This window comes from Mobula birostris, chromosome 4 (genome assembly GCF_030028105.1).
Source record: "Mobula birostris isolate sMobBir1 chromosome 4, sMobBir1.hap1, whole genome shotgun sequence".
Classification (NCBI taxonomy): domain Eukaryota; kingdom Metazoa; phylum Chordata; class Chondrichthyes; order Myliobatiformes; family Myliobatidae; genus Mobula; species Mobula birostris.
The window spans coordinates 174,265,120-174,292,865 of NC_092373.1; the positions used below are offsets into that span (position 1 = coordinate 174,265,120).

The 27,746-nt window shown below is 44.7% G+C and overlaps 1 protein-coding gene across 1 annotated transcript; it reads left to right on the top strand.

The window, feature by feature from the left end:
* The first annotated feature begins 17,241 nt into the window (after window positions 1–17,241).
* Window positions 17,242–27,396, top strand: LOC140196074 (amphiregulin-like). The gene is made up of 6 exons (XM_072254783.1): window positions 17,242–17,353; window positions 17,624–17,866; window positions 20,448–20,631; window positions 22,153–22,311; window positions 25,183–25,271; window positions 26,323–27,396. Exons 1-5 carry the CDS (start codon window positions 17,308–17,310, stop codon window positions 25,265–25,267), a joined length of 717 nt encoding a protein of 238 aa, XP_072110884.1. The 5' UTR covers window positions 17,242–17,307; the 3' UTR covers window positions 25,268–25,271; window positions 26,323–27,396.
* Window positions 27,397–27,746: the final 350 nt, after the last annotated feature.

Below are 27,746 nucleotides of genomic sequence, written 5' to 3' on the forward strand. Positions count from 1 at the left end.
GGTCAGTCCTTTGTCTGGCTGTGCAGCAGCTGCTGGTGAACACGTTACCCACAGCCGTGGCCTCAGGGACCTGCAAGATACCCTGATTTCCACCATCCTGCAGGAATGTATATGGAGCGAGTTGCCAGAGGTAGTGATTAAAGCAGATTTAGTAACAATAGTTAAAGGACATTTGGACAGGTACATAGATAAATAGGGTTTCAAGATTTGAAGCTTCATGATTTCAATATCCATTTATTATCAAAGAATGTATAAATTACGCAACCTTGAGATCTGCTCGCTTACACGTAGCCGCAAAGTAAGAAACCCGAAAGAACTCAATTGAAGAAAAAAAAGAATAAAAATGAAAGAATAAAAGGGGCGAATGGGAAACAAAAGAGGTACTGCAGCTGCTGGAATTCTTGAGCAACATGCTCAAAATGCCGGAGGAACCCAAAAAGTCGGGCAGCATCAGCGGAAGGAAATTAACAGTCAATGTTTCGGGCCAATACCCTTCATCAGAACTAGAAAGGAAGGTGACAGAAGCCAGAATAAAAAAAGTTGGAGGAGGGGAAGGAGTACAAGTTGTCAGGTGAAACCAGGTGAGGGAGAATGTGGGTGGGTGGGGGGGGGTTGGGTGAAGTAAGAAGCTAGGAGGTGATAGGTGGAAGAGGTAAAGGATTGAAGAAGAAGAAATCTGATAGGAGGGGACAGTGGACCATGAAAGAAAGGGAAGGAGGAGGGGCACCAAGGGAAGAAATGGGCAGGTGAGGAGAAGAGAAGGGTGAGAGGGTAACCAGAATGGAGAATGGAGAAAGAGAGAAGGCAGAGGTGGGAGTAATTACAGGAAGTCAGAAAAATTCAATGTTCATGCCATCAGGTTGGAGGCTACACAGATTGATTGTTTGCCCCTCCAACCTGAGTTGGCCTCAATGTGGCCGTTGAGGAAGCCATTGACAGACATGTCAGAATGGGAATGGGAAGTTGAATTGAAATGGGTAGCCATAAGAGATCCTGCCTTATATGGCGGATAGAGAGAAGGTGCTTGACAAAGTGATCCTTCAATCTAGAAGAGGCTGCACTGGGAGCACTGGATATAATAGATGGCCATCTCACTGATGGAGACCTTCTCCTGACTGTCCCATTGATGTGTCACTTCACCTGTTTGTGGCCCTAAATGGTGGTAAAGAGGAAGGTGTAGGGGCAAGTTGAAAGGAGAATTTGGACAAACTAGGATTGTCTTCTCATGAATGGTATAGGCTGGGGGGGGCAGGAGCAAGATAAATCAATTGGTCAAATGGTGTCAGAACAACAAACTCACACTCAATGTTAGTAAGTATTGACTGTGGACTTCAGGAAGGGAAAGTCGGGAGAACACGTAGCATACCTCATTGAGGAGTATGCGGTGGAAAGAGTAAGCAGATTCAAGTTCATTGTTGTTACCATCTTGGACGATGCATCCCGGGCCCAACACATTGATCGTCGTGGCTACCCCTCGAGGTCGAGGATGATGGTCTTCGTTCTGCTGATCTATTTATGGGCTCTCAGGTGGCTTATGAGTCCAATCCTGGCTTTGAAAGTTCTTCCGCATTCAGGACAGGTAGTTCCAGATGGCAGATCAGGCTTTGGTTGTTGCTGCCTCTCTTTCCATTTTCTTCTCTTTTCTTCTAATTCTGCACATCTGTTGGCTTCGAAAGTTGCTGTTCCTTCTCGGATGATGGCTTGCCTGTCCTTGGCATTGGTTTCCCAATTGTTGATGTCGATGTTACATTTCTTCATGTTGGCTTTTAAGACATTGAATCTCTTCCGTTGTCTGCCTCTTTTACATTTGCCTTCTTTAAGCTGGGAGCAGAAGATTTGTTTCGGCAGGCATTCGTCTTTCATCCGAACAACATGACTGCTCCATCTTAGTTGGTTCTTGATGACGTAGGCTTCAATGCTTGTTGTTTTTGCTTCATTTAACACACTGACATTGGTTCTTCTATCTTCCCAGCTGATATTTAAGATGTTTCGAAGACAGCATTGATGGAACTTTTCAAGTGCTTTCAGATGTCGTCGGTATGTTGTCCGGGTTTCTGATGCATGCAGGAGCGTTGGGATCACCACTGCTCTGTACACTAACATTTTGGTGTCTGTTCAGATGTCACCATCATGAAACACTCTTGTTCAGAGACATCCAAAAGCTGTGCCAGCACATTTAAGACAATGTTGGATCTTGTCATTAAGGTCGACATTAACCCTGGAAACCGTGGACCACTTTCTGTATCTTGGAAGTCACCTCTCCTCCAATGTCGACCCTAATGACGAGATCCAACACATTGATACAATTATGAGGAAGGCATACCAGTGGTTCCACTCTGTTAGGGATTTGTGGACATTTGGCATGTCACAAAGACTCTTGCAAACTTCAACAGAGATATGGTGGAGAGCATTTGGACTGGATGCATCACAGCCTGGTGTGGAGGCTCCAAAGCACAGGGTTGAGGCAAGCTACAGAGGGTTGTGGGCTTAGCCGGCTTCATCACAGGCACAACAACTCCCCCCACCATCAATGACATCTCCAAGAGCTGGTGCCACAAGGAAGCTGCATCTATCACTGGCTCTCCGTACATTAGGCACCCGAAAGCCTTGGAACAATGCCAAGACACTTATGAAATAACTTGAGGACCAGCTGGAAGGACAGATGCACTAACACCGGCATACTGGAGGAGCATCTCCTCCATGATAATGCAACACCAACTCCGATTGATAGGTCATGTCATCCGGATTCATGTCTTCCCAAACAGATTCTTTACTCCCAGTTGAAGGAGGGTGAGTGAGTCCCTGGTGGGCAAAGAAAACTCCTCAGTCAGCCTGAAGAAATTCAGCGTTACATCTAAACGCTAGGATGACGCTGCACTCACTGGAGGAAATCTGTTCGAGGCGGAGCGGCGTCACATCAGATCGACTTCCACTGCGCCACAGAGAACAAGTGCCAGCTGCGAAAGGAGAGACTGAACAAACCAAAGGACCCAACCACTGACCACAGCCACCACTTACCTCTTGCCCACACTGCACCAGAGTATGTGGATCCTGGACTGGCCCCTGCAGCCACTTGAGAACACATCAATAGACAACTCCCTAGGAGAACATCAGACTCGACTCCAGTGATTGCACTACAGCTACTAATACTGCATCCATCACTATGGATTCTCACCATCTGCAATAGCCCCTCTTCTCATTACTACCATCGAGGGAGAGGTACAGGAGCCTGAAGACCCACACTCAATGCTATAGGATCAGCTTCTTCCCTTCCATCATCAGGGTTTTGAACAGTTCATGAACCCACCTCACTCCAACTTATTTGTGCTATTTATGTATTTTTGCAAATTATAGTGATTTTATATCTTTGGACTGTGCTGCTGCCACAAAACAGGGAATTTTATGGAATAGAAGACTGATAATAAACCTGATTCTTATTCTAATTCTAAATCCATGTTGACTCTGTACAAACCTGATTTTCTTTTCAAGGTTTTTTGTTACTACATCCTTCTGTTTAACCTTTTCTCTTTCTCAGGATCCTGCACCCCATGATGGGGGTTTTGAGATGGTTAGTGTTGTATAGTGGGAGCCAATTTGTACTCATCAACTTGTGACCGTTGGAGAGATGAGGTACTCAGATAATTGGTCTCAGCATGTTGATGTGAGGATAGGAGATAGCCCAAGTATCAGGGAGAACTGCCCTGCTAACCTCTCGTCAGATGCACAGTGGCAGCGTAGTATGCTAAACATCATTATTAATGCTATACAAATGTATTTATTTTCCTGCTCAAGGAAGAACAGATGCAAAAATAACCTCAGGATGTCAATGCAACAATTTATTCTGCATACTCTGAAAGGAAGGCATTGATCCAGAACACATTACCATCAGAACGTGCTATTTCCCAACTTTCACATTTGCTAAATATAGTCAGGAAGTGCACTCGAAGGTAATGATGCTGGTGACATTAATGGCTGCCCTCAGCTGAAGGTGCATTGGTGCCAAACACCTGTGTGTGTGTGCCTCTCCCTGCCCCAGTTCTGAGGAAGGGTCCAAGATCAACATCTGCTGACCGGCTGAGTGTTTCCAGTATTTTCTGCTTTGTATCTGTTCTGTCTTAAACACCTGTGGAACCACAGCTTCATTTCCCGAAGACAAAGCAATTCATCCTGAATAATTCTGTCTCTTCTGTGAGCCCCTTGAGTTTCATGGATATTTCCCCAGAAATCTTGCTCCACTGAGGATGCTGAATCCTTCCGAGAATTTTTGAGGATCATTTGGACTATTAGTGATCTAAAGGTCGCTAGTTTGAGCCTCAACTGTGGCAGTGTGTTTGTGTCCTTGAGCAAGGCACTTAACCACACATTGTTCTAATCTGTGCGAGGAGTGGCGCCCCACACAGACTTCCAATCTGCACCTTGTAAGGCATGAAGGTGCCCGATGCAGGCCTCTCATGGTCTGAGTCGATGTTCCCTCCCTCCCCCTAGACTATTTATCCCCTTTCCTGAAAATGGGGTAAATTTCACTGGGATTATCCCAAGTAGCATTTTTATTTATTTTATTTTTGTTTAGAGATATAGCACAGTAACAGGCCTCTCCAACTCATGTGACCAATTAGCTCACTAACCTGTAAGTCTTTGGAGTGTGAGAGGAAAGCGGAGCACTCGGAGGAAATCCACGCGGTCATGGTGAGAATGCGCATACTCCTTACAGACAATGGTCGGAATTGAACCCAGATCACTAGCACTGTAATAGCATTACACTAACTGTTATGCTATAAATTTTTCATGTCCAACAGCCACAAGTGACAAATGAGGACCAAGGAATTGATAAGGAAGTGCAAGATAGGACGTGTGAGTAGACTGGAGAGAAAGGTTGGGGTGTAAAAGGGAAAATGTCAGTCAGGGCAATTGTGGGCCCCTGATAGAGACAGGACTGTTTCTAATGGCAGAGGATTGAAACAATTACTTTGTGTCTTTCTTCATGGAAGAGAACAGACGAAACCAGGCAGGATTAAATGTCTAGTAGGAGGAACTGGAAACTATGCCATGGACAGTCCCCGTCCCAGCTACAAAAGGAGGAGGGCTGGGCATGGGGCTAGTAACCCCATCATATAAAAACCTGGAGCTACACAAGCACCAATAGAAGCTTCAAAGACCTCATTTCTTGGCGAGGAAGAATCTTCACTTAGAAGATGTATGACATTATGCGGTGAAAGCAAGAGCAACAGTGCCCATCAAACTTCTATTGGCTCAGGACAGAGGGCTTCGGTGAGTTGCTATTGGTGACCTCTCCCTCAGTAGGGGCTATTGGGCTGAAGAAGAAGAAGAAGGAGAAGGAGAAGGAGAAGGAAGAAGAAAAAGGAAGAAGAAGAAGGAGAGGAAGAAGAAAGAAGAAAGAAGAAGAAAGAATAAAAAAGAAGAAGAAGAACAAGAAGAAGAAAGAAGAAGAAGAAGGAGAAGAAGATTGTGTGTGGTTGGGAATGGTGGGAGGGAGGATGAATAGATGAGATCAATTTTCATGGAAATACACTTTCTTCAACCATTTAACTTTACCAACTTTTCTTGGAAAAAGTTTTCAATACACCAATGCTCCAGCAGCTCGAGACGTAAGTGCTCTGTGCTTTGCATCACGTTCTAAAGCATGCTATTTAGAAGCCCACCATTGATTAAAGAACCATTTCTATTTACACAGGTAAAAATACATGAGGAACAAGTCGAGGCCACTCAGCCCCTGGACCCTGCCCTACCATTTTGTAAGGACATAGCTGACTCTGACTGTGACGTCAACAACACTCATCACCTTCCAGGACACGGCTGCTTGATTGACGCCCCATGCACAATCACTCACTCACTTCAGCACCGATGGGCAGTGGCTGCAGTGTGAACCATTGGGCAGTGGCTGCAGGGCGGACCACTGGGCAGTGGCGGCAGGGCGGACCACTGGGCAGTGGCGGCAGGGCGGACCACTGGGCAGTGGCGGCAGCGCGGACCACTGGGCAGTGGGGGCAGTGCGGACCACCTACAATATGCACTGCAGCAACTCACTGAGGGTCCTCAGGCAGCAACTTCTAATCCCACCATCTCCACCAGGAGCAGGACAAAAACAGCAAAAGCACGGGGAACACCACTAATTATACATTCCTCTTTCAGCTACACACCACCCTGACTTGGAAATACAGTATATCTGCATTCCTCTATCGCTCAATCCTGGAACTCCCTTCCTACCAACTTTGAGAATACATCCACACCTCGAGGTCAGCAGTGATTCAGAAAGTGAGTCTTTCTGTGCCTCTTCCAGCTTAATGACATCCTTCCTGTGGCTGGGTGAGTGAGCAGAACTGCCTGCAATGACGGGTGCTGGACTCACACTGAGGTTTTCCAAGGTGTCCACAAGAGGGGAGCGAGGGCCTCACTTTTTAAGTAACCAAGGACAACATGTCCTGTGAGTCAGTCCTGGTCCTCGGACTAAAGTGGGCACTGAATGCTGGTTTTTGGAGAGTGGGCTGCAGTGTGAATGGTGGAAAAAGAGAAAAAGTGGTTCATCCCAAGAGACTGGACATCTGGCACCTTGAGAGAGGAGGTAAAATAGGGGTAATAGTGTTGCTGCCCTGCTACTCCAGAGACACAAGTTCAGCCATAGGTACTGTCTAAGTTCTCCCTGAGATTGGGTGGGCCAAGTAGCTAGGATAATTAACTGTTGTAAATTATCCCTGGTGCGTATATGAATTTGACAGCTGAGGGGCATGTGAGAGAGGAAAGGGACTGATGGGAATGTGCTGACAGCCAGCATAGATCTGATGAGCTAAATGTCCTACTTTTAGGAATATATGAAGGTAGAGAGCAGCATTGGTGGGGGAGGGAAGGGGATTAATGGGCACATTTGGAGAGTGGGAGAAGAACTGAAAGGACGAGGGAAAATTAGAGCTGAGAGGGAGGGAGTGTTGTGGAAGTTGATGTAGGTGAGCGTCTGTGTGATTCCATCCACCTCTGTGTGCGATCCTGTGGAGGAAGTATATCAGTGTCTGAAGTAGGTGTTGTCCATGCAAGAGAATCAGTGTCCAATGACGTTTTTCTGAGACCTTGGTACATGTGGTAGTTGTGCTGCAGTTTCCCATGTAAAGTGTGAAGAAGGTGTCTGAGGAACCAGCAGAGGGCAATGTTTCTTCGACCCTGGGAAAGGATTTGACAATGGCTCATTGTGTGGTCATCACACAACTTCGGCAGCACGTTTCAGAATCTGGTCCTTAACCAGCAGCAGATCTCAAATGCTAGTCTACTGTCCCCATAAACAGTAGGAATAATCAGAATTTGCTTCTGAGTGTAACTACGGAGGTAGTCTCTTGCCTACGGAGGTAGGAGAATGAATGAGATTCTGCAGATACTGGAAACCTTCAGCAATACACACGATGGAAGGGAATAAATGATTCTCCTCCATACATGCTACCTAACTTACTGAGTTTTTCCAGCATTTTGTGTGCATTGTGTGGAATAATGGGTGAATTCCTTTCAGAAATTCATAAGATAAGAGACTGCAGATGCTGAAATCTGGAACAACAAACAATCTGTTGGAAGAAAAGCAGGTCGAGCAGAATCACTTGGGGGTGAGGAGAGTATGGGTTCATCTTGATGCAAAGTTTGATCAGAGATGCGGACGGCTCCTTCCTCCCACAGAGGCTGCTCAATCTGCCGAGCACTTCCAGCAGGCTGTTGCTCCATCAGAATTTCCCTTCCACTGGAGTGAGCAGAACATGATTTCAGCAGCGGAGATCAATGTGCATTCATTGTGGTGGTGCAAGGGTTGAATCACTAAGTTAGAAGGTCAAGTCCATCCACTAATAATTCAGATATATGAGTTCAAATCCCACTAGCAGTGTGGAGTTTAAAGTCTGTAGTGTTTGTCGTGAGGACACGTCCCCTCACAGGAGGAAGCTTGTCTATTACTTGGGCTAGCTTACATGAGTGAATAAATGGAAAATTGACAATCAAAAAAAAATTCTACCGACTATGTTTTTACTAACTAAAGGTGCATTTTGGGAAGAAAAGTGTGGCGCAACTGCAAAAACTTCACATTCTTTACAGAGTGGAGAGAGGAATGAAGACCTGGGAGAGTCTATGCAGAACACCTTGAAGATAGCAGAATACGCAGACACTGCTGTGGAACAATTGGGCGGATTTTTAACGGATGGGTCCCAGGCTGAAGTGTTTCAGTTCTGTGGAATGACTGGGGAAGATGGAGTAAATTGAAAAATTGGTTTATACAGATTAATTCATTACAACAGAGCATTGAGGCAGTACTTGGTAAAACAAGTAGAGATTCAAAATGGAGTGTTACAGTTTCAGGGAAAGTGCGGTGCAGGGAGATGATAGGGTGCAACGTCATAATGAGGTAGATTGTGAGGTCAAGAGTCCATCTTATTATACTAGGAGACCATTCAATCATCTATAACAGCAGAATTGAGGCTGGTGGGACATCTATCAGGCTTTTGGATCTTCTGCTTGATGGGAGGGGGTTGAAGAGAGCATATCCGGGGTGGGTGATGTTTTCAATTATGCTGGCTGCTTAACCGAAGTAGCAAAAGCTATAGCTAGGGGCTGTTCCCCTTGGAGTAGAGGACGGGTTTCACCAGGGTAAGTAAGAAGGAAGAGCTTCCGTCAGGAGGATGCAGGGTGAAGGGGCTTGGTAAAAGGTTTGGGGGGGGGGGCGTGTGTGGTGTGGAAATGAATTTTTTGCTGTGAATTGCTGTGACCTGGGAAAGTTGTTGGAAGTAAGTTTAATAGGGGTCTGCAAAATGAAAAACCCTAACACTACTCTCTCTCTCTCTTCCTCTCTCTCTCTTTCTCTCTCTCTCGCTCTCTCTCTCTCTCTTTTTCTCTCTCTCACTCTTTCAACTTGCACTATTGTTGTCGTGTGTATTTTGTCATGTAGGTTATGTATAATTTATGTTCATTTAAGTTTATGTTAACTTATATCTGTAACGTACTGTGCTGCTGTAGCAAAATGCTAATTTATGCCCCTGGTATGTATGCCTCTGACAATAAACTTAAACTTGAACCTGAAATATTAGGATGAAAAAATAGCAGAATCTTTATCCAATTCCTTTCCGAAAGTTCCTATTACAAACATAACGTTAAAATTTAACAGCATCTCAACAGTTCAAAGTATTTAAAGCAATTGAAACTGTGGATTTAAAAAAAAATGCCAGAACTTTTGTATCTGTGTATTTATATATCTCCATAACAACCAAACATCCCTCCTACACTGAAACGAACTTCTTATCTTTGCAATCTTTACCAGTTGTGCTCATGATGAAATTCTATCACTCTCATGAAAAGTTATTCTTTAAAGAAACATGAGCTGGACAATAAACCAACAGTTGCCCGGATCTATTGTGAACCTCCTTCGCCATACGTAGTTTGAAAAGCACCATTAATGCGTATTATCACCAAACAAATGGAATCCATGGGATTTCCCGTTCTGTCAGATTTCTTTACCTGCTTTCTCCTTTCGAGTAGCAATTAATAAATCAGAATCCCACAAGTGTGTTTGCTAGTGTCCCAGTGATACACACGGATAATGGTGGGGATTGGGGAGGGGGTTAGGAACAGAGGAACTTGCTAGATAATGTAACAATTAACGAGAAACTGCACAAATGCAGCTAAGGAGAATCTGGAGAAACATATGAAAAGGGGTGAAAGATTGTTTATGTGTAATGAGCTGTGGTGATTTGGATTGGGCTGTCTGGAAGGGCAATGGAGGAAGATTCAGGAAGAACCTTTAGAAAGGACTTGCAGGTGTCTTCAAAGAAGAAATGCTCAGAATTATCTCTTGCTGACATTCCAGCCGTCTCTACACGCACGCACGCACACACACGTACACACACGCACACGCACGCACGCACACACACACACACACACACACACTTAAGCAAATGTTTGCATATACTTGCACACACATAGAGTGCAATATTTTATCCATGTAAAAATTGACCACAAAACTGTCTTTTCTAAATCAATATCTATAACCCATTGGAGTTTTACACCTCTACCCCTATTCAGATAAGCTGCCATGATTTCCATGAGAGGAGGCAACAGCTGGTACTCTTTCTTGTGAAGGAAGATCAGGTCAGGAAACCAACTATGACTGCCCAACCCTGGGAAATACACCACTAGCTCACAGGCATTTTCAATAAGGAGCTGACATCCTTTCTTGAGGCTCACAATGTTCAATTGCTTCAATGAATAGATGCCATCTCCACATTAGTGACACTTGGGTAGCCCTGACTGGAACTAGTTTCAGTCCTGTTTCAGGCTGTCAAGGGTGTACAGCACCAGGCTAGGAAGCTGATTCAACAGGAATGCTGCTATTACAACTAGTGAAACTTCTATAAAGTTCCAATGGAAGTGCTCAGGGTCTCATAAAACATACCCTTTGATTTTCAGCTAATCATAAACCAATTAACTTTCCATTTTAATTGTCTTCTACTTGCTTCTGGGACTGTGTATAGCTCATTATGAGAATGCCATCATGATTACGACAATAATTTAATTTCTTTAATTTTACACATGGCAAAGTATCCTCCAAAGGACTGAGGTCAAATCAGCCAAACCCTCAACCTTAAACAAGAGAAAATCTGCCGATACTGGAAACCCAAAGCAACACACTCAAAGGCCTGGAGGAACTCCAGCAGGTCAGGCAGCATCTGTGGAAATGAATAAACTGTCAACGTTTCAGGCCGAGATCCTTCTTCAGGACTGGAAAGGCAGGAGGTAAACACCAGAATAAAAATGTGGGAGGTGGGGAAAGAAGCTAGCTAGAAGGCAAACTCTTAATCTTGGGGTAGGTACTGGAAAGTAATCTGCATGACTGGAGATAATTCACCTTAGTGAGTCTATCAGACAAAAAATATCTTTTTTTTTCATTCTTTTGGTGTCTCATTCTAAAGCTCAAAGATGGTGAAAGGGGAATGAAAAAGGTTGTTCAGTCACTGATGTAACTACCCATTGGACCATGAAATGCTGGCAGTTGTAATGGTCTCATAAATTAATCAAGTTTCCTCAGGGAAGCAATTAATGGCAGGAAAGTACTCAACAAGGTAAAGTGTGAACTACTCCAGGAGACAGGTCCATTTCCGAAACAATGTGCAATATGTAATTTAGAATTAATCTGAGACTGGGTTAGATTTCCTCACAGCTCCTTTTGGGAGCAGAGTGTAAATTCCTGAAATTAGTTTCTCCTGGGTAGATGTAAGAGCTGCCATTCCTAGTCCAATCTATCCGTGGGATTGGCTGGTTGCAGTCTTCATTCCTTTCCCGCCGGCTCCATTTCTCCCCCAAGAAATGATCTAAAAGGGAACATTTGCAGGAGATAGTGGAGATAAATTTCTGACCACACGCTCTGCCATCCCCATATCCCCATCCACACAATAGTATGCTTCAGTAACCCCTACTCAAAAACGCTGGAGTTATTGTCTTCTTTAGTCAAGTCAAGTCAAGTCAAGTCACTTTTTATTGTCATTTCGACCATATCTGCTGGTACAGTACACAGTAAAAATGAGACGACGTTTTTCAGGACCATGGTGCTACATGAACAATACAAAAACTACACTGAACTACGTAAAACAACACAAAACTACACTAGACTACACACCTACCCAGGACTGCTTAAAGTCCACAAAACATAGAAACATAGAAAATAGGTGCAGGAGTAGTCCATTCGGCCCTTCGAGCCTGCACCGCCATTTATTATGATCATGGCTGATCATCCAACTCAGAACCCTGTACCAGCCTTCCCTCCATACCCCCTGATCCCTTTAACCACAAGGGCCATATCTAACTCCCTCTTAAATATAGCCAATGAACTGGCCTCAACTGTTTCCTGTGGCAGAGAATTCCACAGATTCACCACTCTCTCTGTGAAGAAGTTTTTCCTCATCTTGGTCCTAAAAGGCTTCCCCTTTATCATTAAACTTTGACCCCTCATTCTGGACTTCCCCAACATCGGGAACAATCTTCCTGCATCTAGCCTGTCCAATCCCTTTAGGATTTTATACGTTTCAATAAGATCCCCCCTCAATCTTCTAAATTCCAATGAATATAAGCCTAGTTCATCCAGTCTTTCATCATATGAAAGTCCTGCCATCCCAGGAATCAATCTGGTGAACCTTCTTTGTACTCCCTCTATGGCAAGGATGTTTTTCCTCAGATTAGGGGACCAAAACTGCACACAATACTCCAGGTGTGGTCTCACCAAGGCCTTGTACAACTGCAGTAGTACCTCCCTGCTCCTGTACTCGAATCCTCTTGCTATAAATGCCAGCATACCATTCGCCTTTTTCACCGCCTGCTGTACCTGCATGCCCACTTTCAATGACTGGTGTATAATGACACCCAGGTCTCGTTGCACCTCCCCTTTTCCTAATTGGCCACCATTCAGATAATAATCTGTTTTCCTGTTTTTGTCACCAAAGTGGATAACTTCACATTTATCCACATTAAATTGCATACGCCATGAATTTGCCCACTCACCTAACCTATCCAAGTCACCCTGCAACTTGTAAAATCATTAATTGGTGGCAAGGAATAACAAGGAATGACACCCAGGTCTCGTTGCACCTCCCCTTTTCCTAATCGGCCACCATTCAGTTAATAATCTGTTTTCCTGTTTTTGCCACCAAAGTGGATAACTTCACATTTATCCACATTAAATTGCATCTGCCATGAATTTGCCCACTCACCTAATCTATCCAAGTCACCCAGCATCCTGTTAGCATCCTCCTCACAGCTAACACTGTCGCCCAGCTTCATGTCATCCGCAAACTTGGAGATGCTGCATTTAATTCCCTCATCCAAGTCATTAATATATATTATATACAACTGGGGTCCCAGCACTGAGCCTTGCGGTACCCCACTAGTCACTGCCTGCCATTCTGAAAAGGTCCCGTTTATTCCCACTCTTTGCTTCCTGTCTGCCAACCAATTCTCTATCCACATCAATACCATACCCCCAATACCGTGTGCTTTAAGCTTGCACACTAATCTCCTGTGTGGGACCTTGTCAAAAGCCTTTTGAAAATCCAAATATACCACATCCACTGGTTCTCCCCTATCCACTCTACTAGTTACATCCTCAAAAAATTCTATGAGATTCGTCAGGCATTACAATAAATAATAAACAAGACAATAGGCACAGTAGAGGGCAGTAGGTCGGTGTCAGTCCAGGCTCTGGGTATTGAGGAGTCTGATGGTTTGGGGGAAGAAACTGTTACACAGTCTGGTCGTGAGAGCCTGAATACTTTGGTGCCTTTTGTCAGATGGCAGGAGGGAGAAGAGTTTGTATGAAGGGTGCGTGGGGTCCTTCATAATGCTGTTGGCTTTACAGATGCAGCCTGTGGTGTAAATATCTCTAAAAGCGGGAAGAGAGACCCCAATGATCTTCTCAGCTGACCTCACTATCCGCTGCAGGGTCTTGCGATCCGAGATGGTGCAATTTCTGAACCAGGCAGTGATGCAGCTGCTCAAGATGTTCTCAATACAACCTCTGTAGAATGTGGTGAGGATGGGGGGTGGGAGATGAACTTTTCTCAGCCTTCACAGAAAGTAGAGCCGCTGCTGGTCCTTCTTTGCTTTGGAGCTGGTGTTGAGGGACCAGATGAGATTCTCCGCCAGGTGAACACCAAGAAATTTTAAACACATGTTTCTGGCAACTGCAACACCAGGCTGGACATTAAGACTTAAGATATTGTAGGTTTATCCCATCAACAAGTTACACATTGGTGGAGAAACTTGAGGAAGCCCTGTGGTGCTCACGGACACTGTGTGTTCTGTTTCCAAGATGCTTGGACACAAACATAGTCCTGAGAGGTGGCCAAGCAGACATCTCAGGCAGAGTCCTCAGCTGACTCCCTTCAATTAGTCAGCAGCCAGGACATCCTCCCCTTATCCCACAGCTCTCTGCACTTGGTGACCGAATATGAAGAAGGTGGGTCTAGAACATGACTAGAAGAGCAGTCAGCTTGGATATGTGAATAGGGGCTGCAGCCTCGTACATCCTACGTTCATGTGGTACACAGTCTCTTCCAGCTCACAATAGTGACAAGCAGCTGGGAGATCTGTGCAGAGAACTAAAAACTTGTTTTAGGACTCCTGTCTATGGAATACCCTCCAGTCCAGGTCCCTGGTGTAAATGGGAAGAACCCTCACATAGAAGGACTCCATTGAGGAGCCTTGTCACTACCAGATGGAAAAACCGACCTCCACAGAGTGTCTGGACAGTGAATGGAGGCAAGGAAGTGTAGCAGTAAGCCGTATAGGAACTGCCTGCCTGTCATGGAATGGTGCAGTGGGTGTCATTCAAGTTATGTGGGACTGGCTCTTACCCGGCTTCTGTAACCTCCTCCCGCTCTATGATCTTCTGAGTCCACCTCCAATTCTGTCCTATTAACATCACTAATTCCCTTCACTCTACCACTTCCGGCACAAACTTTGGGAATCCCCCCACCCCCCCAACACCAAACCTCTCCACCTCTCTAAAACGGCTTCTTCCTAAGATCTATGTCGTTCTTTAAGCGTTTGCTCAACTTTCTTGCAGTTTGGTGTCAAGTTTTATTTGGGGAATTTTGTATAAAGAACCTTAGGGTAATTTTGCTTTGTTATTTCACAGAATAGTAGTAAATATTGGTTGCTGAGGAATGAATTGCCTTGGATGTGATGTATTGTCCTGAGTCAGGCTAAGGGTTCTCTCTCATCCATCTGAAAAGACCTCAGTCCGCTGGAGACTGGAGCACCTTGGTCAATGATGTTGGGATCTGGAGTAAATAAAAACTGCTGGAGGAACTCAGGATCTGTAGAGGGAGAGAGACAGTTGATATTTATTAGAAGATAGTCAGTGAGACCATATGGCATGGCAGATGAATTAGACCAGTCTCCGTCTGTGCTGTCATTCCATTATGGCCGATTTTTTTCCCAACCCCTGTTTTCCTACTCAAATACATTCTAATGACTTAGCCTCTACAGCCCCCTGTGGTGATGAATTCCACAGATTCCTCACCCCCTGGCTGCAGAAGTTCCTTCTCATCTCAATTTCCCTTTATTCTGAGGCCCTGCCCTCCGATCCTAGTTTCTCACACTAATGGAAGCATCTCTTCCATGTCCACACCATCCAGGTCTTTCAATATTCAGCAAGTTTCAACTTGCATTTGATGTACATTAGGAGATTATGGGCTAAGTGCAGGTAAATGGGACTAGCTTGGATGGGCTTCCGGGTAAACATGGACAAGTTGGGTCAAAGGCCTTATTACACAGAACACTGAACATTGAATGGTACAGCACAGCACTGGCTCTTCAATCCACAATGTTGTATCAACCTTTTAACTTATTCCAAGATCAATCTAACCTTTCTTCCCACATAGTCCTCCATTTTTCTTTCATCCTAAATGTCTCTTAAGATTCTCTTAAATGTCCCTAATGTATCAGCCTCTACCATAACCCCTGGCAGTGTGTTCCATGTACTTATCACTCTGTGTGAAAAAAGCTCATCTCTAATACCCCCCCTTATTCTTTTCTCCAATCACCTTAAAATTACGCCCTGTTATATGAGCCATTACCAACCTGGGAAAAATGTGCTGATTGTCCATTCTGCCTATGTCTCTTTTCATCTTACACACCTCTGTCAATTCACCTCTCATCTACCTTCACTCCAAAGAGAAAAGTCTTACTCGCTCAGCCTTTTCTCATAAGACATGCGCTCTAAGCCAGGCAGCGTCCTGGTAAGTCTCCTCTGAACTCTGTCTGAAGCTCCCACATCCTTCCTATAATTAGGTGACCACATCTGAAGTCTCTGTGCTGTTTAACTCGTCGACATTCCCCCTCAATAGCTGCTGCCTGACCTGATCAGTTCCTGCAGCATTTTGAGAGTGTTATTACTGGTCTAGATCCTCCTGGCAGGACCTGAAATGTCGACTACCACCTGGTCTCATCAATTGCTTCCTGACCTCTCAGTTCTACTGGCAGTTTGATGTTTGCTCCCTTAAAATGGTCTTTATGAACAATCTCCTTCCATGAGTTCTCCTTGTACACATGTGCTGCATGATTCTGACTATTCTGTAACCATAGAGAATCAATATTACAATTAGTCACAGCCACAATGGTTAATGAATAATACAACTAATAAAAGGCATCCACTGACCTGAACTGACATGTGTTTTCATCCTTTGACGGGATGGGGACAAGGTTCACACAGCTAATGAGATCCCCACAGACATGAAAGCCAGGAAGATATCTATGAAATGTGGTTACTGTACAAAGCAGCTAATTTTTTTTTGCTGAGAAATAGCCCACAAGGTGATTATGGCATGACAGCACATTTCAGTGATGTGTACTGAGAGACCAGAGCTGGGCAGGAGCCTGGGCAATAGGGATTGATCTGGTGCAGGGACACGTTAAACCCACCTCACCACCACTCAGTCTGAAAGATGGCAGTGTGACACTCCCGTAGCACTATGCCTCCAGAGAGTCTGTTGAGATTTGTGTAGTCCTTAGAGCACAGCCTCCGGCCACAAGAGGAGACCAGCAGGCCACCACTCTGGGTTGGCTGCACACTGGGTGTTCATTGGGCTGCAGTCCATTCGGTCCCGTGGTGTTTGAGTAAGGCCAACTGCAGGCAGGCTGTTCACTCCTCACCCATCTGACCTCTAGATAGCAACAGAACACTTTGCAGGCACTGGGCAGATAACCTCAACAAATATATACCTCAACAAACAAGCCAATTGCCCTCTTGTAGCCAGCTCCATAAACTGGTAATTCCAGAGTACAGTACAACTAGTTGATGCCTTTCGTGGTGTCTGTGGCCGAAGAAGTGACCTATCAATGTGCAGGAAGATTCCACAATAGGCATTTGCTATATCCACCAGATTCTCTGTCTCAAGGTCTGATCTTGAGGGTTGGCTGTGTCTAATAGAACCTCTCCCCCGAGAAGAAAAAGAGCTCAGACATTGCGGCGCTCCCCCAGTACTGCCTCTCCTACAGTGTGATACTCCCTCAGTACTGCGCCCCTCCCCCCCCCACAGCGCGGCGCTCCCTCAAAGCCGCCCCTCACAAACAGTGCCGTTCCCTCAGTAACGGCACTCCCTGCTTCGCTCAATCCCTCGGTTTAGGATTCATTCATAAACTTTCTCCGTACTACGGTGACGCCGTCCCCCGAGGGCGGGGGGAGGGGCGGGACTGGTGACGTCACGGGGTGTGAATGCCTGCTTATACCGGGTGAATCGCAGGTATTCCGCACACCTGTCTGATCCTCGCTCGCTGCTGAAGATGGTCAGGCTGCACATCACGCTGTTAGCTCTGCTGCTAACTGCAGGTAAAAACATAATTCTCGCCTACTTTGATCTTTGCAATCTTCATGCGAGGTAAAGAGAATTTGGGGCTGTCAAACCCAACTGTTAACAAGAAAGGTTAACCGCCTTACACTCTCAGTCGCTCCCAGCTCTCTCCGGCTGGAGGTTAGGACACCCTGACGATATAGGCTGCATTTTGCTTTTCCACGGACATGCCTCGCGCCAGGATTGTAGCGTTGTGGTCGCTTAATGTTTCAAGTTTTTTGAGTTTTAAAAATCTCTTCTGTATTTAGGTTGTACAGTTAGAGGATCTCCTCGGGACGAGGAGGAGAGTAAAACAGTGACGGCGTTGGGGGTTCCAGATTCCAGTGTCTCCACCACCAGCCATGGTGTCACCCCGCAACTCGTCCCCGAGCGATTCACGGACTCCGAGGAAGAGGAGGAGGAGGAGGAAGAAGATGATGAGGAGGATTATTCAGAAGACTATGAGCTCTCGGGGTCGGAAGAGCTTTACGACGTAACGTCACCAGCAAGAGGTCAATAAGCTCTCAATAATATTACCTTCAGTGCATTGTTTTAAAGCAGGACGTTCCGTCAGTTCCAGACACCCCTTACAGTCTAAGTTTAAGCTAACTGTTGATTGGTTCGAAGCACCCAGAGTTTAACTCCTTGCCATTTCCCCCCGGGTAGATTGGAACGGGTAACAGACTATTGCTGGCCAACTTAAATATAGCAACATAGAAAATAGGTGCAGGAGTAGGCCATTCGGCCCTTCGAGCCTGCATCGCCATTCAGTACGATCATGGCTGATCATCCAACTCAGAACCCTGTACCTGCCTTCTCTCCATACCCCCTGATCCCTTTAGCCACAAGGGCCATATCTAACTCCCTCTTAAATATAGCCAATGAACTGGCCTCAACTGTTTCCTGTGGCAGAGAATTCCACAGATTCACCACTCTCTGTGTGAAGAAGTTTTTCCTCATCTTGGTCCTAAAAGGCTTCCCGTTTATCATTAAACTGTGACCCCCCATTCTGGACTTCCCCAACATCGGGAACAATCTTCCTGCATCTAGCCTGTCCAATCCCTTTAGAATTTTATATGTTTCAATAAGATCCCCCCTCAATCTTCTAAATTCCAGCGAGTATAAGCCTAGTTCATCCAGTCTTTCATCATATGAAAGTCCTGCCATCCCAGGAATCAATCTGCTGAACCTTCTTTGTACTCCCTGTATGGCAAGAATGTCTTTCCTCAGATTAGGGGACCAAAACTGCACACAATACTCCAGGTGTGGTCTCACCAAGGCCTTGTACAACTGCAGTAGTACCTCCCTGCTCCTGTACTCGAATCCTCTCGCGAGAAATGCCAGCATACCATTCTCCTTTTTCACCGCCTGCTGTACCTGCATGCCCACTTTCAATGACTGGTGTATAATGACACCCAGGTCTCGTTGCACCTCCCCTTTTCCTAATCGGCCACCATTCAGATAATAATCTGTTTTCCTGGTTTTGTTACCAAAGTGGATAACCTCACATTTATCCACATTAAATTGTATCTGCCATGAATTTGCCCACTCACCTAACCTATCCAAGTCACCCTGCAATTTGTAAAATCATTAACTGGTGGCAAGAAATAAATGGTGCAGCTGGTTTTACCTGGAGTGACGTGTAGGGAGGTGTTGTGCTAGAATTTGGCAATGTAGCTCTCACAGGGACTCCTGGACCGGTTTCAGATTAATCTGCAAGCCGATCTACTGTTACTTCCCTTACTGAGATGAAAAGTAATGCCCAAATTCAGCCGGAGGTAGAATTTTGAAATTACAGTCTTGTTAATTGTCGGTATGAGTTTAAATTGTCCCCTCCTTCCTCCATCCCAACCTGCCAGGATTTATTTGTCCAATTTGTGCCAATCAAAGCCTTCACACATGCTGAAGCCAAGCAGGATGTTTTATGTATTCAAGATAAAATTCTGACTCAGTTGAGCATATCTGGCCCAGTGAGAGCTGGAGGGAACGATTAGAGATAGACAGGCATTTGAACTACAAGTGATATGAGGAGAGATTAGGAAAGTGATGTTGAGTAACACACATCAAAGTTGCTGGTGAACACAGCAGGCCAGGCAGCATCTCTAGGAAGAGGTACAGTCGACGTTTCGGGCCGAGACCCTTCGTCAGTGATGTTGAGGCCAGAATTAGATCAGTTTTTGAGTGGGTGAATACTGGGCCCTGCTACAACTGTTGCAGGATGCGTGGTCATACGTTTCTATTGATGAAAACTCTGATTTAAATTGATGGCGGAGGGGAGATTTGCTTGAAGGCTGTGGTCAGTGGGAAGGGGAAAGTTGTGCTCCCTTAGTAGCATTGTCAATAAATTGATTTATTATTAGCACATGTGCTGAGGGACAGTGGAAAAGTTCGTTTTGCATGCCATCCATGCAGGTCATTTTATCACATCAGTGCTTTGAGGTAGTACAGCACAAGGGAAAACAAGAACAGAATATTGTGTTACAGTTACAGAGAAAGGACAGGCAGAAAATCAGGTGCAAGGCCACAACAAGGTAGATTGTGAGGTCAAGAGTCCATCTTGTCCTACAAGAGGTGAGTTCAACAGTCTGTTAACAGTTGTCCATGAGCCTGGTGGTGCATCCTTTCAGGCTTCTGTACCTTCTGCCTGTTGGGAGGTGGGAGAAAAGAGAATGTCCGGGATGTGTGCAGTCTTTTGTTTATGTTAGCAGCTTTACCAAGATAGCAAAGCATATATGAAGGGATTTAAGGAAAGGTTTTTTTGGCTAATGTGTGGTGGAGGTAGAGCTTGTTTGGAAGTCCCTGGCCACCTTTGAGGGTTACGGATCAGGAGGTAGGGTTGGTCTCCAAGTCTTTTTTTTTTGGGTGTGATGAAAAAATGGGCAGAATGGCCTCTGGTGCTGTAGAAGTTACGGAGAATGTTATTGGGGATGAATGATTTGTATAAAATCTAGAAATTCAATTGATCTGTGTTTGCTTGTGTGCACGTTTGTGATACAATGTGCAGAGGGAAATGATTCCGTGTTTTACATTGTTGGTACATGAGAAGAGTTTGTGGACCATGTTTCAATAACATCTGTTGACTTGTGCTTGCAGTTCAAGCTGTCGTGAAACCCGAAGGCAAAGACCAAAAGAAAAATAACTCAAAAAATCTTAAGGGCAAGAGGAAGAAAAATAAAAATGGAAAAAGGAAGCGAAATTTCTGCAAAACCATTTACAAAGATTACTGCATCCATGGAAAGTGCAAGTACCTGAAAGAACTGAATAAGCCCTCTTGCATGTAAGTGAAACCCATAGTAGGGCTCATACTAAATAATAAGTTTATATTCTGCATCTATATAAGGGTGGCCAGGAGTACTTTTAAATGCAGGAAGTGTGTTTTACAGAATAGTTAAAATTTAGTGCTGTGTCCTCAACTGTCTGGCCTGCTGCCTAGGAATTTCCTCCCTATACTACTGCCTCCCCATTTCCTGTCTATTGCACCAAGCTTTGGTCCTCACTGCCCATGGCTTGACGTCAAGCACTGTTTGTCAGGGTGCTTTGCTGCATTAAAGTTCCTATTGTGATTGAAGATGGCTGGCAACCTTGTATGTTGTAATGTTAAAACAGAAAAGTCCACTTGGCCCTTAAGTTAGTACTGCTATCTCATTATTTCATGACTGATGCTTGAACTCCACACATCCACTCTCTCCCTAAGCCCTTAATCCTTGTTGGCTTTGGTTTGTTGATCTGCCTTAATGTTTTCAATTGTGGCCTCAAAGGCTTGAGAAGTTGAATTTTTATTTTCTGAACATGCCTGATGTGCAAAAATTATTTCTGATATTGCAATACATTCCTTGCAAAGTATCTACTTTGGTTTAATGCATGCCTCTGCTACAGTAGAACCAGAGAGTGGGATGTGATATTTAACACTCGCAGAAGCTTGCAGTATTATGGTGTTTCTACAGTCAATGTGGTGAGGATTGGGATGTGGTCCTCAGCTATTACTGGGAAGAAGGCAAACTATTGCTCCACCAACTTTTTGCCTTTTATTCACCAAACTTTGGTGTTCTTCATTTTCAAGCCAGAGTTTTATTGACCCTTTTTCAAAGAGCTTCCAGTTAAAATCCTCTGCTATCCTTACACTTCTCTGTGCACGTACAGGTAACTTTGGTGTTCAGTGGAAGAGTTATGCAGAGTTTACTGTCCAAAATGAGTTTATTAAAAACTGGGAACTTTGGATGTATTAAGAATATTATATAACAGATTGTGTTCAGTCCACTGCTTTACTGGTTCTTCTCTACAACAATATTCTCCCACACCCCTCTACAATGACCCAAAGGTGACATCTATCACTGTCTCCAAGATCTGTTGATCTTAAACACTGTCAATATGATTGATTACTATTCACGTCAACTCCTTTCTGTGGGGACATCTCAGCCCTCTCTAGGGAGGAACCATGCTCTGAGCTCCCTGCTGCATTTATTAGTGCCTTGTACTCACTACCCACTTCCACATATGGAAATATTTTCTCCACATCTATTCTACTGAAGCCCCTAAGATCCTCCCCCTGCCCCCAGTCCACCTCTCCTTTCTAAATATTGGACTCCCAGGTATTGATCTCTTCCTGATAGTCATAAGGTCTCTATTCTGGTAAAAATACTTGTAAACCAACTTGGATGCTTTTGTAATATGGAGGCCAGAACTCTGTTAGTACTCTAGACTTGTAAATCTTAACTCCACACTAAATAATGGTCATTTCATCATTCCCATTTTCATCCCTGCTGACTTCTTTATTCCCATTGCTGTTCCTCCCATGCAGATGTCTTCCTGGATATCAGAACGAGCGTTGTGGGATACAAGTATTGCACACCGGCAAAAACAAGAAGCAGTTCCACGATCTCTCCGTAACGCTGATAGTTGTAGGTGTTGCTCTGGCCATCTTCACACTAACTGCTGTGACAGTTGCCGTGACATTGCAGTAAGTATAACCCTAGAAACTTTTATTGAGCATTGAACTTGCGCACTAGAAATTCCCACATCTCAAATCTGCCCTGCACAGGTGTCTGATGGTTATGCTGAAAAAGATTGCGTAAATGTAGCTTGCTTGCTAAACGACATGCAGCAAGTGGTTCCACAGCCAGCAGGGTGGACTGCAGCTCTGCAGCCCCACCGCATCTGGTTATGAACTGTGCTGGACAATTCCTCCACTGACGGGAGAAGGAGGAGGAGGTTCCAAGAACATCCCCATCCTCAGTGACACAGGATCCAGCCTAAGGGAGCTGGAGCCGAGGCTGAAGCACTCACAACTGTGTTCGGTCAGAAGTGCTGAGGTGAATGATCCACCTCAGCTTCCCTCCCGAGGTCTCACAGGCACTGCAGCCTTCACATATTCCCATTTATTCCACCTGATGTTAATAAATGGCTGAGAGTACGGATAGAGCAAGGGAGCAGACGACATTCCAACTGCATAACGTGGACCTGCACATAACATAGTCCCCCCCAGTCGGGACTATGCCTCTAGCCAAGTTGTGTCCGTACAATCACAACTCTGGCAACTACCTGTGTAATTTTCTATATTGTTGGGTATGTCCTGCTTGCCAAAAGCAGTAACAATCCAATCTGTTTAATATCCACTCTCAATTCTCAGCGGGGTGATGACAATGCTATTAACCATCAGCTACTCATCATAACCTGTTGTCAATGCACGGTGCGGTCTTCACCAGCATCACTTGCTCCAGAACCTCATCATAGCCTTGGTCCAAATGTCAACCTAAGAGCAGCACTCCAGAGGTGAGGTGACTGTGACTGCCTTCGACAACAAGGCAGCGTGGTGCAGCCTCAGGGAGTCCCCTGGATATCGAGGGGAAACGCCAATGATCGTGTCACAAAGAAAGTCGTTGTTGGATGTCAATCACCCCAGCCCCAGATCATTACTCTAATTCCTTAGGGCATATCCTGGGCTCAACAAACTAAGCTCAGTAACCTTCCTTCCGTCAAAGGAGCCTGAAGAAGGCTAAAACAGACTGAAGGGCCCGTTTCTAAGTGTACAACTCTAATTATTCTTTTACCTTTGTCTTTTGGTGCTCTTCACCAACTGTCAACCAGTGAGGAGTGGCGTAGTAAAGCATGCAAGAAGCTATAACTGGCAACTTCAAAACTGACTTAATTGTTAACTTTATTGAAGTTATTATTGGACAAATCTGCGTTTTTGCGGTGCGGATATTAATCATGGTTGGAACATTCAAATTACCTCTGGAACCTGTTGAAACATATTCCTGGAGTGAAATTTTTTCAGGAAACAACTGCAGCACCTCTGGGCTGTTTTCCATAACGTCACAAGAGATCTAAACCAGACCATTTGCATCAAATGGGCAGCACAGTAGGGTAACGCTTTACAGTGCCAGTGACTGTAGTTCTCTTCCTGCTGCTGTCTGTAAGGAGTTTGTAATTACATAGAAAACCTACAGCACAATACAGGCCCTTCGGCCCACAAAGCTGTGCTGAACATGTCCCTACCTTAGAACTACCTAGGCTTATCCATAGCCCTCTATCTTTCTAAGCTCCATGTAAGCTCTGAGACCCTATCATTTCCGCCTCCACCACCGCCACCGCAGCCTTTTCCACGTACTCACCACTCTCTGCGTTTTTTTTTTAAAAGAAACAACTTTCCTCTGACATCTCCTCCTACCTACTTCCAAGCACATTAAAACTGTGCCCTCTCATGCAAGTTACTTCAGCCCTGGAGAAAAGCCTCTGACTATCCACAGAGTCAATGCCTCTCATTATCTTGAATACCTCTATCAGGTTACCTCTTATCCGCTGTCGCTCCAAGGAGAAAAGGCCGAGTTCACTCAACCTATTCTGATAAGGTATGCTCCACAATCCAGGCAACATCCTTGTAAATCTCCTCTGCACCCTTTCTCTAGTTTCCACATCCTTCCTGTAGTGAGGCGACCAGAACTGAGCACAGTATTCCAAGTGGGGTCTGACCAGAGTCCTATATAGTTGCAACATTACCTCTCAGCTCTTAAACTCAATCCCACGATTGATGGAGGCCAATGCACTGTATGCCGCCTTAACAACAGAGTCAACCTGCGCAGCTGCTTTGAGTGTCCTATGGACTCAGACCCCAAGATCCCTCTGATCCTCCGCACTGCCAAGAGTCTTACCATTAATGCTATATTCTGCCATCATATTTGAACTACCTCACACTTATCTGGCTTGAACTCCATCTGCCACTTCTCAGCCCAATTTTGCATCCTATCAATATCCCGCTGTAACCTCTGACAGCCCTCCACACTATCCACAACACCCCCAACCTTTGTGCCATTAGCAAATTTACTAACTCATCCCTCCACTTCCTCATCCAGGTCATTAATAAAAATCACAAAGAGTAGGGGTCCCAGAACAGATCCCTGAGGCACACCACTGGTCATTGACCTCCACTCCACTAGTCACTGTAATTCTCCCTGTGGTCACTTGGGTTTCCTTCAGGTGTTCCTGTTTCCTTCCAAATTCCAAATGTATATAGGTTAGGGTTTGTAAATTGTGGGCACGATATTTTGGCGCCAGAAATATGGCGACATTTGCAGCGCACATTCGGACTGTGTTGCCTGTTGATGCAAACGGCACATTTCACTGTAAGTTTCCGTGTTCATGTGACAAATAAAGATAATCTTTTCTTTAAAATGCACAGAAATAGGCTGCTCGTTCCATCTGTTCCAACTGGTTTTCATCCTCTTCGCAAGCCCGATCATGTCCCTCTCCCTAGCAACGGATTCCTTTTTGCCTTGTGCTGGAGTTGTTTTGCTTTCATTCCGGTTTCTGTAATTGACTCTTCTTGTTGCAGTTTAAGAAGGAAAATGAGAGTTGAAGGTGAAACCGTGAATGAGGAGAAACAGAAACTGAGATCTGAAAACGGAATCGTGGTTTAGAAATGTAAGTCACTTTCCTGGTAGATTCAGTGACAGAGGATAGTTAGGTGCCAAACCGGTCTATAAAGTGAACCTTGAGGTGCTTGGTCACCAGACTTGTGCAAGTTAGTCTGTGGGCTGTGAGCTTCAGCAAAAGGACAAAAATATGAATTAATTCCAGAGGGAATGATTTCCAAAGGAAATTTAAGTTGAGGGGTTTTGAAGGAAGTCAGCTTGTTGAAGGTTACTTTAGAAGGTAGCCTGTTCCTCACCAGGATCATTCCCTGCCTCCAGTTTGAGCTGGGCGGCAGCAATTCCCTTTCATCACATGAAGAGTATCAGATCTTTGCCTGCTTTACTTGCATAAATCCTTTTAGATCACTCCAAAGTTTTCCAGACTCTGATAGAGGTATACAGAATTATGAGGGGTACAGGTAGAGTAATGCAAGCAGGCTTTTTCCACTGAGTTTGGATGGGACTACATCTAGAGGTCATGGGTTATGGGTGAAAGGTGAAATGCTTAAGGGGAACGTGAGGGTGGAATGAGCTGCCAGTGTAAGTGGGAGATGTGAGGTCGATTTCAACACTTAAGCGGAATTCGGATGATGGCATAGAGGGCTATGGTCTGGGTCCAGGTCAATGGGACTAGGCAGAATAGTAGTTCAGCATGGAATAGATGGGTCAAAAAGCCTCTTTCTGTTCTGCAGTACTCTATGACATCCTTGTGGTGTGTGTGTGTGTGTGTGTGTGTGTATGTGTATGTGGTGGGGGGCAAGTATATTTTGCTTGTAATTTTCTTTGAAAATTTGCTTGCCACAATATATAGCTAGGGACAGGTGAAAAATTGGTTAATTGGCTGCTGTAAATTGCCCTACGTGGTTGGGTGGGGTGTGGCACCTGGGTGGGGTGGGGGGGGGAGAGAATAAAACATGGGATTAGTATAAAATGGGTATTTAGTGGACTTGGTGTACTGAAGGGTCTGTTCCCATAGAGTATGAATCTATTCATACATTGCTGATGGAATGCTTACCGTTGGCTCAAACTAGTGTAAATTCATGATGAATTTGTTTCTACAGGAAGTTCTACGCTGGACATCTGGAAGATGAAGACCAATGTATCCAACTTCTGCCCACCTCTCCCTCCAGTTACTTCTTATTTGTCACTGGTTTTGATGTATGCAATAATTATACACTTTAAAGCACAGTTGACTGTAACCTATAGTGCCTATAATGTAGTTTTTTTAAAAAAAAGACCTAGTGTGTCTCAGAATATTGGTGGACAACAGTTGACACTGAGCTAAAGAGGGAGACCAAGATCTTTGGCATTTTAAAAATGTATCAAAGGGTGCAGGAAGGTTTGGCGAGAAAATGCAGAATGGGCACGGAGGTGGCTGAACATGGTGCTTCCCAAGGGCAGAGAGATTAAAGGAGAAAGGGACTGGTCAGGAGAATGTCCTGCTGAAAGGCCTTTCCTCCACGCTGTTGTCTCCCAGGAGCAGGTGGACAGGGCAGGACTCACACCGGGAGCAGCCACAGCAGACCACCATGAAAACAGACCATGCAGTTCACCAGGTCCTTGCTGAGCAGTGGCACCCATCTATATTAATCCCATCTTCCCGGCGATCACACAGCACGGAGATGGACCATTTTGCTCTCCATATACTGGATAAAATTTCACCTGCAAAGGTGCTGGACGTGACTCATGTTATGTAAACAACTTTTTACAATCCATAGGTATTTCATGTGAAATACCAGAGACTGAAGCTCATTGCTGGGATGGGCACAATCAGCAGGGATTACTCAATTAGGATCGTAGCCATGATCCAGCAACCCTATGAGGCTTCTCTCTCGGTAATCTTTCCCTCTTGCGTGCCAGCAATTGTGAAGTTTAGTAACCCTACTGCCCTGTTGGGGTTTGGTCACTCAGGCCACATCTGCAGTGGCTGAGTGCTGAGGTGAAGCTCCCAACACTGCCTTCTCTCTACTGCCTTCATATCAGTGGAATGTGTCAAGTTTGAGTGCAGAAATTGTCAAAGGTTTCTTAATATATCAGTATTTATTTGTTATTTAAAACTTATTTAAATGTATGGTGTATTTTTTACAAGTAAACATATGATATTGAAATTTAAAATATTCTGCAATAAAAAAAGTTGAATGAATCTCTATCATTGTCTTGGTGTTGATGAAGGCTATGGCATTTCGATGCTCATACTTCTGAGAAATAAACTGAACAAAGCTCTTCATTCTTTGGGCTGAAGGCATCCAGTCTATTTAAAGAACATTTTTGTTTCAAAATGGAAACCATTCCTCTTCTACAAATACCTTTGTGAAACCTAAACCTCTCAGGGACTTTTTGAAGTTTTGAAAATCCCTTTAGTGACCTGCATTAAAAGGGTTACAAAATGAGTGCTGACTGAGTTTTTTTATTGAGACCCATTTTTCTGAGTTCATTTTTGTGTGGATTAAAGCCCAATAGAGCAAACTGTGGTTGATGTGAGCCT

Coding starts and splice junctions, on each gene's coding strand:
- LOC140196074 (XM_072254783.1), top strand. CDS start 17,308: ATGGTCAGGCTGCACATCACGCTGTTAGCTCTGCTGCTAACTGCAG. Junction 17,354..17,623: donor AGCTCTGCTGCTAACTGCAG/GTAAAAACATAA, acceptor TTCTGTATTTAG/GTTGTACAGTTAGAGGATCT. Junction 17,867..20,447: donor CGTAACGTCACCAGCAAGAG/GTCAATAAGCTC, acceptor TTGTGCTTGCAG/TTCAAGCTGTCGTGAAACCC.